The 13,793-nt window shown below is 35.8% G+C and overlaps 1 protein-coding gene across 1 annotated transcript; it reads right to left on the bottom strand.

Moving 5' to 3' along the window:
* Nucleotides 1-9,166: 9,166 nt before the first annotated feature.
* LOC121760978 (auxin-responsive protein SAUR50-like) lies at nt 9,167-9,819 on the bottom strand. Its single transcript, XM_042156559.1, has one exon. The coding sequence runs from the start codon at nt 9,750-9,752 to the stop codon at nt 9,438-9,440; it is 315 nt and encodes a 104-aa protein (XP_042012493.1). The 5' UTR covers nt 9,753-9,819; the 3' UTR covers nt 9,167-9,437.
* Nucleotides 9,820-13,793: the final 3,974 nt, after the last annotated feature.

The raw sequence follows: 13,793 nt of genomic DNA, 5'->3' as shown, positions 1-13,793 counted from the left end.
CGGTTATTGGAGGTAAGTATTTTCATCAAAGATGCATATGTCATATTTTAAATTTATGTGTACAAGATGCGCTTGAATTATGGCAAAAACATGTTAGTCCTATTAGAACTACAGTTAGATTAATCCATCAAAAGCCAGCTATTGGCAAAGCTTGGAAGAAATATTGCCATCAAAAGAATGTAAAATATACAAATTTTACTATGGATGTGTCTCATAGATGGAATTGAACATATGATTGTCTGAATTCTACTTTGACGCATAAAGATTCTTTATGTGATTTTTATAGAACCTATCCCGTTCATGATTTTTATCTTTCGCATAGTTGTTGGGAACACAGTGTGGCTTTATTTAAATTGTTTAAATATTTTTAAAATGCTACTGTTGAATTGTCGGGTGTTTATTATTGCACTGTTGTTCGTGTTTTAGAGCATTGCATGTATATATCACTTGGTTTTAAAACTGCAATGAAAAATGCTTCCTCTTCCCCTGAATTGATGTGTGTTTTATATTATATGATTGAAAAATGGCTTAAGTATTTCAGTGAGATTTCAACGGTGTTTTTTATTGCAAAGGTCTTGGATCCAAAATGGAAATTAGCCGGTACCTCCAAGATTTAATATTTTTATTATAACAATTTGAGTTCTATTGATCTTGGTCCACTTCAAGCAATCCAATCGGATACCAGTGACAAATTTGGAGTAGACCTCTCCGAAACATTTCAAATAAACCTCCCGGACCGGTCAATTATCTAACAAACCTTCGAGTTTAATTTGCGTGCTCTCTACACCGAATATGAAACCAAGTATAACAATACACACCAAGTCAGAAGACCCCCCCTCCACAACATAACTACGGCTTCACATTTCAAGCCGATTATGATGACCCCGACGCGCAATCCCAATTAGCGGACCTATACAGCTACAGCACCGTCGGAAGGTCCTCAGGTATGGTAAGTGAATTAGATTTATATTTTGATTCACTCTTTTCCTTTGGTGATGAAGGTCCTACTCCTCCCGCCCAAATCGACATCCTCGATTGGTGGAGGGCCCACGAGAAAGATTTTCCCATACTTGCGTCAATGGCCAAGGAGATTTTTTCTGTTCCGGCTTCCACTGTCACCGTCGAGTCCGCTTTTAGTGTTGGCTCGCGTGTGTTGGATGAATCAAGAAGTAAGCTCTCCGCGAAAAATATGGAAGCTGTGATGTTACTTGATGATTGGGCCAAAGCTGACGTTTGAGAACAAGAAAAAGATTGAGATGATCGTCGGGAGGGATCACAAGATGAATTCACCGGGGATGAATCGTAGGCCAACCGTCAACCGCCGCCGCCCAAGCCAAATAGGTAAATAAGGTAAGAGAACTACGTGGGCTTTGATGCCCTAATGCAAATGAGCATTGGGGATACGTAGGCACAGCAACTTAAATTTTAAATTTAAGTTGAGATCAAGTCCTTTTTCTTTTATTTCTTTTTTTCCATTGGTTCCTACTTTAAAAATATGCAAATACAATTAAATAATTGTATTTGTATATACTCTAGTCGATAAAGTAGATTTCTCTATAAGGCTAAATCCGGGAAACTTTTGACAATTCTACTATAATTGTTGATTGTTAGACTAAACTCAACATTTAACGTTGAATTGTTAAAGGTGTACTCAATTTAGTTATGTAGAAAGATCTCATTCGCTGATTAAGAGTATATATACTTATAAGTTTTTTTTTATAAGAACTTCTAAGTCTTTTTTGTAATTTGTAATTAGCTTCGTTGTTGACTAGTAGTCTCGGTTGTATTTAACTTTTTGTTTAAGAATTCAAGACCTCAAGATTTTTGTGAATTGTAATTGTTGTAACTTGTAATCTCAATAAAATTGCAACATTCATCGTGATTTTTTGAATTTTATTTATGCACATTTCATACATAAACAAATAAAAAAAATTCAAAAAAAAAATAAAAAAATTAGACGAACCGCCGAACCGGAACCGGAACCGGCGGTTTTGAACCGCCCCGTAAACCGGCGGTTTTTTAAACTGGAACCGGAACAGCCGGGACCCTTGGCGGGCCGGTTCCGGTTCATGGGAAACGTGAACCGTGAACCGCCGGTTCATGAACCGGAACCTGCGGTTCCTGAACCGTGTGCAAGCCTAGGACGGAGGGAGTACTATTTAATGGATTTAGGATAAATCTTAGGAGTATTGAATTTGGGTCCTTATCGAATTGACCCAATAAAAACATGATAATTTCGAAATGGGGTTAGGTTTAACCTTATTGGATTGAGGATATCAGGCTGACCCCATAACGATCTAATCCACACTATTTGTCAACCCCAAAACGAATGAAATATTTATTTATTTCATATGTAGAGGCACAACAACGGATAACGAATATGATAGCGGCTCAATTCTACAGCGACATCAATATCCTCAACTACTCTAACGTCTTCAACAACGTGATGGGTGGAAGCGCACAAGTGATACCAATTCACGACCAGTCGTGTCCAAAAAGACTAAAAACGAGCATGTAACATTCTCTAATCACAATTTTCGACCATAACATGTTTGGGATGTATGTGATAATATGACGTCCTCGCTTATCGGCATCATGTACGTAGCCAAATTGAAAAGATGAACACATGGGATACGCCTTATTGAGAGGACGACGACGTCCCAAGCTCCTTGACTGTAAACAAAAATCCATCTCAATAAAGAAGTGGGAGTCCTACTTTTACGTATTTTATTCGTCTCCTAATATAGAAACTCTTTTCTTGTTGTTCCGTCCTCTAAAAATATTTTTCTCTCTAATGAGGTGGGACTCATTTTCCACTGACACGCTTTTCTTTCTATCTCTCTTAATTTACCAATTTTGTATTAAAACTCGTTCCTTTTGAAGAATTTCTATTTTTATGGGACGAATATTAGTTTTAAAATAAAATGTGAGTGAAATGCGGGGCTCATTACTAAAAGTAGTAAAAAGTAAATGAGATACTTAATTGAGACCTGACCCTAAAAATTAGGAAAATGATGATGTGGAAGAGACTTTGGACCTGAATCCGTTCTGGGGTTAATGATGCTCTAACGATACTAGTGTGTAATACTCCCTCTGTCCGCAAATAGGAGTCTCGTTTTTCCATTTTAGTCCGACCGCGAATAAGAGTCCCGGTTCACTTTTACCATAAATGGTAATAGGGTCTCACCTTTCACTAACCCATTTCACTCAAAGTTCATTTAAAACTTATATATACAAATGAGACCTCTACTCCGCTAACTTTTTTTCACCGACTTTTATTAACATTACTTAAAATCCATGTAGTCAAGAAGTGAGACTCCAAATGACGGATGGATGAAGTATTGCATTTAGTTAAGGAGTCAGTGACATGTCACCTCATATGTCCTGCAACTTGCACGGAAAAATAGGACATAACTAGGGCCCACTGTCACGTGCATCAACCCCACACCAATTTTAAACACTTTCCAGTTCTCAACCTGGTTTAATCGGACCCTCCTGCGCACACCAACCATCATCTATCCATCCCTTAACCTTAAAAATTTATAGAAGTATGTGTGTTACGATTTCAATTAATTAAGATACTACTGTAGTATGGATTACTACTCCATTTTCTTCTATCCTTTAAAAATACTCATTCTGTCCACGAATAATCAATTCAATTTAACTTGACACATATTTTAAGAAATGTAATGAAAAGTCAATGAAAAGAGATACAAACAAATACGTCATACTTTTATAAGCGAAATTAAGAAACTTACAATAGCGCTCATAAATCCACTCTATTTTCCACCACATTTATCATCACCCTTTTTCTCATCTCATTTAACTCTCACAAGAAAGCAAAAAATGAATCCCATTGATATCCCAACAAATCTTAACAAAATTACAATGCTCACTGCCTTTAATTTATGGTATTTTGCTATTTTATCTTATTTGATAACACAAAAATTAAAAAAAAATGAAAATAGTGGTGAAAATGGGGATAACTGATAAGGACAAAATTTAGGGCGCTATTGCAAGTGCGCTGGAAGACTAAAATGCTTAGACCATCCACAACGGGACTCGCCGGCGTCTCGCGTCTCGTCTCAGCGAGACGAGACCCCGGCGAGACGCGTTGCAGCCTCCATCTCGTCCCGTCTCGTCGCGCGTCTCGTCGCGCGACTCGTCTCGCCGAGCCAGGAGACGAGCTGGCTCGCCACGCGCCTCGGCGACGTGGCGCAGCCCGGCGTCGTGCGTGACGCCCACTCGCCGGCCCGCGAGTGGGCGTCGTCACGTGCTGACGCAATAAATATTTTTTTTTTAAAAAAAATCGAATTTAAATAAAAAAAAAATTTTTGTAACGGTATTATTACCGTTTTTTTGTTTTTTTTTTTATATTTTTTTTGTTTTTTATTAAATTTTTTACTCTATAAATACTCCTAAACCCATCCTCATTTACACACAACTACACATCTATTCTTCATATCATCTAAATTTTCTCTCAAATTTTCGCTGAAATTTTCATAACCCAACTCAAGATGTCCGGCGACGGCAAGGGCAACTATGGCGGCTCCGGCTCCGGCGGGTGGGATCTCAACTCATTCGGCGATTGGGAGAACATGATCAACACATTGGGCGGTGGAGGTTCGTCAACGCCGGGGACCCAGGGTTCGGCGACGCCGGGGGGGTACCAACCACCCAATTTTGACCTTGATGCATATGTTCGTCCCAACGTCCCGCGGTTTTCGCAGGGATTATCCCAGATCCGGGAGGATTTTCCAGTTGATCCCACGCCGGGAGTAGGCCGAGGCGGTGGAGGTGGCCGAGGCGGTGGAGGTGGCCGAGGCAGTGTACAACCCCAGACGGGCGAGGACGAGGAGGAAGAAGAGGAAGAGGATCTTGGCCGACATCCGTACAACAACCTCGAAACGATGGCGGTGTACAACGCCTGGATCACGGTCTCGTACGATCCCATCGTCGGGAATCAACAAACCCGGAAGTGTTTCTGGGAAAAGGTTGTCGAGGTCTACCACCAAATAAAGCCGAACCGCTCCCGCAAGCGCACAGTTAAAATGATCCGCTGTCACTTTGACCGAGTCGACCGACAGGTCAAAAAATTCTGCGGCATCTACTCGGCGGAAGAGGCGCGCTACCAAAGCGGCGCCACGGCCACCGACATTTTGACGTCCGCTTTGCGCGCCTACTACCAGGACGAGGGACATCAATTCAGATTTGTTGATGTTTGGCGCGCCGTCAAGGACGAGGAACGATGGGCCGGCGGTTTCCGCTCCAGCTCGGGCTCAAACTCGAAGCGCACGAAGCATACGGCGAGTGGCCAATACTCGTCTAGTGCTGGTGCGTCTGGTGGTGACACTGCTGAAGGCATCAGCCAACATGATGCTGAATCCCAGGAGTTTGCGGGTACGGTCGGCGATGCAGGAGGATCCGCGAGTACGCGCCGTCGGCCGCAAGGGACGAAGGCGGCGAAAGCGGCTAGAGCAAGGAAGGGCCGAGGCGAATCAAGCCAGCCGGCCTCAGGATCGGGCTCGCGAGGAGGCTCGGACACACTTATGGTGGCGTACATGACCGCCACAATGGCGGACACTTCCCGCTTCTCGCACTCCCAATACGCGGCCTGGTGGAACGGAATTGTGCATATGGCAGCACAACTTGGCCTTCCGACTCCCCCTCAACCTCGACCGCCTCCGGAGGATGATTAGCCCTTCCGATTAATTTTTTTTTATTTTGTGTGTTTTTTTATTTTGTGTGTTTTTTTATTTTGTGTGTTTTTTTTATTTTGTGTGTTTTTTTATTTTGTGTGTTTTTTAATTTTGTTTTAATTTTAATAAAGTGTGTTTGTTTAAATTGAATTGGGTTTTAAAAAAAATTATAAATTAAATTGAATGAATAGTAATTAAGAGACGGTATAGAGACGGTTAAGAGACGGAGCGTTGCAGCCTCCGTCTCTTAGTTAAGAGATGGAGGAAAAAAGGACAGTGGGGCCCTCAAATAGTGCTCAAATAGTAGTTAAGAGACGGTTTAAGAGACGGTATAGAGACAGCGTTGTGGATGGCCTTACATGACAGGGGGAAAGTAGGGATGAGCAAATTTATAGAGTTTTAAGGGCACTACTGTGAATGAACTTAGTTTTACTATAATAAAATGTGAGTCGGATACAATTAGTTGAATATGCGGTCCGTTACCAAATGTAAATAAATGAGACATTTAATAGTTGACGGAAAAAAATAGAAAAATAAAATGATAATTAGCGGATGGAGAGAGTAGTAATTATTTCCATTTTGGTTTGTCTTTTAAAATTAGAAAATTTTAAAAAAAAAATTCTCAAATGAGATTATATTCACTCTATTTTATAAAACTTTTTCTTCTACGTCTCCTATATTTACTAGATTATACATTAAAATTCATGTTTTTAAAAAAATGTTTATTTAAATATAGTACTACTACATAAAATAATATACTTTCTCATTATACATTTTATAGTCTGTACTTTATAGTTTTATTGTTGCCACACAAAAATGTTAAAAGGGTTATTGATATGAGTAATTTAATTCAAAACATATTTTGGAGTCATAAATTTTCAATAAGGAAAATTAAGAGAGAAGTATTACTATAGCATCTGGATTTTAATTCTTCATTGAATAAAACAACTGCAACAGAGAAAATCCAACGCAAGGACTGCTCGGTTTGCTTTATTTTCCATGCTTAAGTCAATATAGTAATTTAATGCTATAGCTAACCTATAGTAAAATATAGTAAAATATCTTTATTTTCTCTATTGGGATTGTTTTCTTTTCCCTCATAAGAAATGTGGGCGTATTCCCTCTCTTTTGAGTGGATCTACCTTTTTTCATTTAAATTTTTTAGCATAGCTATATATTAATGGAATCTCCTCCACAAAAAATCGAAAGAAAAACAAAAAGAAACCATGCCCAACATGAGTTTCTATTGTCAAAAAGAAAAAGTGGGTGAAAGAAAAAGTGGAAAATCATAACTAAATTGCTTTAATTATAAGGGTGGAAGACCAGCTCAGCCCCTCCAATTTTTTGGTCCCAATTGAATAAGGTTGGTGTATCACATAATACACACACACTCTAACATAATTAGATTCTTATCTGGTCTTTCTTATTTTTTTTCTTCTCAAATTTTAAAGTGAACCTCTTCTTCTCGTTGCCTCTCTTTGCAGAAAGTAATTAATAATTGGTTAGGCTCGCCATGCAATCCATGCAGATTAGATTCTTGTTTAATCAATTATACGATCAATTTACGAATTGTATTAAGATTTAATTTAGAGTCTGACAAGAATGTACACTTGACTTTTCACTTTCACCACCAACCTTGCCTTCAAAATGTCTGGCCCAAATTTTCAACTAATTAATTTATGTGATTATCATAATTCATATACTCCATGCTATACACTTTTATTTGAGCATCGACATGGATTACCATTATTTTTATTGTTTTATCAATTGGTTTGATTCTAATATCTTAAAATTGTTATTGATGTTATTAGTTTTATAAATTAGATCAAAATTAAAGTATGATTTTGTTCTTATATTCATTTATTTGAAGGTGTATCGGTCTTGATTTTTTTAGTAGAATATAGTACATGTAAAATTAATGGAACCTCTAGTAGTTTTTAAGATTTTAAACTCAAACTAAGTTGATAAAATGAAATAAAATTATTAACGTAAATTAAACGAAAATAATATTCACATGAAGTATTTAAATAAAAAATAATATCTCTCAGTACAATCAGAAGAATATCAAAGTACTCCCTCCGTCCCTCTGTAGTAGAGGCGTTTCTTTTCGACAAGGATTTAAGAAAAGTTGTGTTAAGTGAGTTAAGTAAATGAATAATAAAGTAGAAAAGGAAAAAGATAGAGAGATGGAGAGAGAATAAAGTAAGAGAGAGTAAAGTAAGAGAATAAAAGTTGTTACTTTTTGCCAAAAAAGAAAATAACTCAGCTATAGTGGGACAATCCAAAAAGGAATACGACTCAGCTATAGAGGGACGGAGGGAGTAAAAAGTCAATTTTGTGATTTTTAGTACATTGGTTGAATAAAATAACAGCTGTCATTTACCCTTTGTCTCGCTTTGTATGTTATAAGTATCCGTGAAAGTTTGGTTATAGATTCCAAATATTGTTGTTTGTGTAAAACTAATAGTCTAATCTTAATTCCTTAATGATACAAACATGGCATTAATTCTTACTGTTAGAATAACGACATTAACGGAAAATAGTAGACTAGTGGTAGTGTACTGTACGGAATTTTAGTCCGTTACGGAACATGGACCAGTCAACACTTTCTACTTTATTTCAATACTACTCTATTTTCTTCTTTTTTTCTCCGTATATGGTCTCTATAAATTTTGTACTACCTCATATTAAAAGTGTTTTTTTTCCATATTTACACGCAGCTGTTTTATACCCTGTGTACATTATTTTGAGCCGTTTATTACATTATTTATCATGAAGTATACTATAGGACGTTTATTACCTTGCTCCATCTTTCCCTTAAATTTTGTCATATTTTTCCATTTTCGTCGTCCCACAGAATTTTTCATATTTCACTTATTTTATTTTATTTTTGGTAGTAGATCTTATATTCTCCTAACTCATTTCAACCCACATTTTATTATAAAACTAATAAATAAAAGTAAGACCCACTCTCCACTTACTTTTTTTAACTCACTTTCTATTATATTTCTTAAAACTCGTACCCAATCAATGTTTGACAAAATTTAAGGGACTAAGGGAGGGAGTATTTTTCTTTTTTGCTAAATCTAACACTTATTATCTTTTATTTATTTTTTCTTCTTACTTACTTTTCTGATCCTCGAACACTCCTACTTTTCTTGTAATTACAAATTGATTTGGCATTTAAGTATTGTGTAACCTTAATTGGTTAAGTGTTAATTAGAGGTTGTTTGGGCACACTACATAATTTTCTACTTTGAATTGATGATGTGATTGGTACACGTAACAAAAAATCAAAGTCATCTAAAATTCTAAATAAAGAAATAAAGTGAATTTCGTCTTAATATCAACACAAACACTATTAGGGAGTGGAGTAGTATTTTTATAGTAGTGCCATTTTTTAAGAGTGTTTCAGTATACTGGATCAAAATGAAATCAAACAATAAGGCTGAAAAAAAACAGCAATATTTGTGAAAAAACGTGGTTGATTTAACATTAAAATTCTCTCACAGGGTGTAAGCAAACACCTCTGCGAGGAAAAATCACAAACATCGATCTCCTTTACAAATCCAACCCACAATCCAGTTAGATACAAAAGCAAGCACCCAAAATCATGGCTAATATCACAGATCCCTCCAAATAAATATAGGAAGAAAGATGTTAAAAAAAGAGGAAAAAATTATCCTCTTGGGAATCTCTCTCCAAAAAAAGGAGGCAAATTGAGAGGCGGAAATTGGTTCATCGGATCATGGAAGTGAGCGATCTGAAAAAAACCTCTTCGCAGGGAAGAGTGAGGCCCATTTCGTGGTCGAATCCGAACTCCTCCTCTGCTCTGTGAAGCAGGCATTGGAATTGGGGGTGAGAGAGGAAGGAGATGGGGACGATGTAGCGGCTGCGGTTTTTGCCCACGTAGACGGCGAAGTGGCCTTTGGGGACGTCGACGGGGAGGCCGTCTTCGTCGTAGCCGTGTTTCTTGCCCAAGCTAGAGCATCGTTTCATGATTTGTTTCAGAGTTGCTGCTTGAGAGAGTTTGCTGGATTTCCTGATCGCCATTTTTTTTTTTGGGGGGGGGAGGAGAGGAGAGGAGAATTTAAGGTGGTTGTGATTGGTGAAGATGGGGTGAGTTGAGGCTGTGGTATTTATTGATCAAGGTTGTGGCATTGAGGGGCTGTGCCGTGGGACCCACTGTGCAAAGAAAATCTTCTCCTACAACTACTAGGAGGAGTGACTCATGGAGTATCTCAGTTCTATGTTTTTAATTTTAATACTAGTATTTCTGCATTTATTTTTCTGAACAGGTGAGTCATCAAATTGCGAAACAAAATAGTAGTATACCGTAAACTACAACAGTTATATACTTAGTGTAGTCGATTCATCCATCTACCTAGGCTAGGGCCGGCCAGTCTTCTCGATTAATTCCAAGTTGATACAAGGATTAATACTCCCTAAATTCCTTGTTAATTGAGATGTTTTTTTTAATATGGAGATAAAATAGTTTGTTAAAATGATGGTAAATAGAGTAAGAGATATATGCTAGTCTTTTTACCAAAAATAGAAATGCCTCAATTAACTTATAACTTTTCAATATAGTAGGGAATATATGCAAAAATGAGGGGTAATTTGTGTGTATAAATTGGCCTAGTGGTATAGAAATAGTTGGTGAAAGCACTCCCTCTTCCATCCACTAATAATAGGTTCATTTTAGTCTAATTTGAATTTTAAGAAATGTAATGTAAATTGGATAGAAATAGTTGGTGAAAAGTGTGTCCTATTTTTAAATTTTAGTTTTATACTCCCTCTATTCCAACTAAGTTGAGGCATAACTTTTGAGTACGGAGATTAAGAAATTGTGTTGAAAAGTAGGAGAGATGAATAAAGTAAGAAAGATAAAGAGAGACTAAAGTAGATATTGGAACAAAGTAAAAATGATTAGATTTTTGTTTTTTTTTAAAAAGGAAATGACTCAACTTAGTTGGCACACCCAAAAAAAATACGACTCAATATAGTTGGGACGGAGGAAGTACTATAATAAAATATGGTAAGATATAGTTAGTAGAACGTGAAGCCCATTACTAAAATATTAGTAGTAAAAAGTAAATGAGATATATTGATGAATGGACAATAATAGCACACTGTAATAATTAATGGCGGATGCATCGCGTAATTTATATGCATGGTTTTTATATGCTGAGGAAAATAGAAAAAACAAAATTTGACTAAAATTCAATAATTGAAATACAATTATCCATAATACATATGAGAGCATACATGTCCGTTTCTGTATCTATACTGATTTCATATGAATCACAAAGTATAAAGTATCTGTTATTATTAAATTAAAAAAAAAAAAGACAAATACAACTAAGTAGAGGAGTAGAGTAGAGGAAAGGGAGGAGGGGTGCATGTGGGGTGTGGAAGCGTAGGACAAACCATGGGTTTGTGGGCTGTGTATTAGTTTGCAAGGACACAGTGGACCCCCCAGTTCCATTTTTTTGTACGATATGGGCCCTTTATTTATCTAAATCACTTTTATTTAAGTCCAACAATACCCAATCACCTTCTATTACTTGAAATAATAAATCAAAATAAAATAAAATAGAAGTAAGATTTGATGGATTAAAACCTCAGCCAATCACCAATATAAAAAGTGTAATCAAATGATAAGTTTGGTATCTACTTTACACGACAAATTTATGAAGGAATTGCGTATAATAAATTTTTATAACTTGTTAAAGAATAAATTAAGTACTATGAGGTTTAAATGGTTGAATGATGTAGGCAAGTACCAGCACCACCGCCCTCCCAAAATGTTTTGGTGAATTGGATTGTTTTGATATAAAGAGCAAAAACATTTAAGAGTTTTGGATGCACTGTTTGGAGTTGGTTTCAAGTTTCAGCATCACCCTTTCCCAAATATTGGTTTCTACTTCCGACATTATGTTACTTTTGCTTACTCATTCTTTATGTTTTTTCTATAGTTAATATATATAATAAATAAATCAATCAGAAAATAATAAAAAGAAGGTAATTGTTTATTTCATGAATTTGAGTCAGATTGGTTTCCCATAGTCTAACAAGAAGTAAAGCTTGCTCTACATATTTAAAATCAATGCGCTTTTATGATGGATAACTTGTCAAATTGGTGGATGTACATGTGTCCTAAGCTACTTAGCTCTAATTAAATGCTTAGGGAATTTTTTTTGAAGATATTTCTATATCAAATAACTTAAACGACAGGGTATAATTTATTATAGGATGACGGTACAAAAAATAATTGTTTACAAAGTCTAAATTCTAAAACTTGTTTAGGCGCAAAAAAGTCCTAAGTTCCACACTGATGATATCATAAATTGGAGATATTTTAATTTGTATTACTACTCCCTCCGTCCCACTTTAGCAATCCTAATTACTTCTGAACACTCATTTTGTAAAAATGATAATAAATAGTAAAATGAAAGTTGATTATAAAATTTGGGGCTATTGGAGGTGTCCACCATAGTGGCGGACACAAAATTTTGGTGCTATGGACAATAAAATTGGGGCTATGGACAAAAATTGGGGCGGGGCTATTGGGCGTGTGCACCTTATAGTGGACACTCTTACAACAAATTAGTTGTAACTAACTCTTGATAAATATCTCATAACTTTAAAACGCTTATAACTTTCTCGATTTAAATTATTATTTTGCACAACATATATCAAATTAAAGATAATTTCATAGGGATTTTAACGAGATCTCACTTGCATATGTTCCGATATCAAAATTTGAAAAAATATTCAAAAAAGTTCAATTTTTTCGTACAACAACAAATGTCAACATAGTATATAAAATATGTCAATACAATACATGTAGAATATCATTCTTAAAGCAATGTGCTCAAAGCATTGTGTTAATATTTTCAAAACACTATATTGACATTTTCATCCAAAACCCTAATTTGGTAGGTTTTTTTTATCTTTTTCGATTTAATTAGTAAAAACGAAAATTACACGTGGCAAATTTTAAACCATTAGATTTCTAAAATCATATGTTTTTAAATTAGTTGTAGTTAGCAATTAAGGGATGAGTTAGCCGTTGATCACATCCATAACCCTATAATACATAGACACCTAAAATAACTGAAAATTTTGAACTCGCGATTCTCGAAAATAATTTGTGAGAATGAAAAAAAAAGATAAGTTTCAATAATCATGAGTAATAGTTCTTGCCAGAACTCCATGTGACACTTTAAGGAGTATACTACAATTTCAGTACAAATTCAAGCGCTAATAAATTCAAACAAGCATCGTTTTCATACTTTTCATTCAATTCCATTGAAGTTTTCAGAGCCTGAAGTTGTAGAAGCTACAACTCTATACTTATTTCATATGTGATTGAATTTATTAATTTCGAAAGATGTAGTAATTATGGATGAGAAATTGGGAGGCCTAGTTTTGACTTGAAACAGAGACAATTTAAGCTTCCAACTCTCAAATCCTTTAAATTCACAGAGATATTTACTCTTATTCAAGATTGATAATACCGATATTAATTATGATTATATACTTTCAACCTAATCACACGAAACAGACGCAACAGAGGCAAGCACAAAGAAAAGTCCACACAAAGCAAGTGAAGTTTTGTAATGAAGATGAGCACAATGTGCATCGTTACTGCTGTAAATAAAATGTGAAAGAGAATGGATGTCGGGACAGAAACCCACAAGAGAGAAAAAGGCCACCTCAAACCTCCACCACTCGCACAAATACAATCTTCTTCAGAGAGAGACTTTGGTGTTATTTGCATGTTCCAAGGCTGAAAAAAAACTCAACATAAAGCAAACAAAATTTTGTAAAATTGATCTTCTTCTGTTGCTACATCATTTGTTTGTCTTCCCCTTTTGTTTTACGTACGAAAATTCATGTTCACATCTTGTGTAATGCTAAAAGAGTGTTATAGGAGTATTTGATATGGAGGATATTACATACTCCCTTTGTCCACTAATAAATGTCTCATTTTGACTCAATATGAACTTTAACAAATATGAGTAGTATAAAAGAAAATCAGTGAAATATTCAATTTTTATGTACTATTAATTTTATAATATAAATACA

This window comes from Salvia splendens, chromosome 13, assembly GCF_004379255.2.
Source record: "Salvia splendens isolate huo1 chromosome 13, SspV2, whole genome shotgun sequence".
Classification (NCBI taxonomy): Eukaryota; Viridiplantae; Streptophyta; class Magnoliopsida; order Lamiales; family Lamiaceae; genus Salvia; species Salvia splendens.
This window is presented reverse-complemented; position numbering and strand designations above follow the sequence as displayed.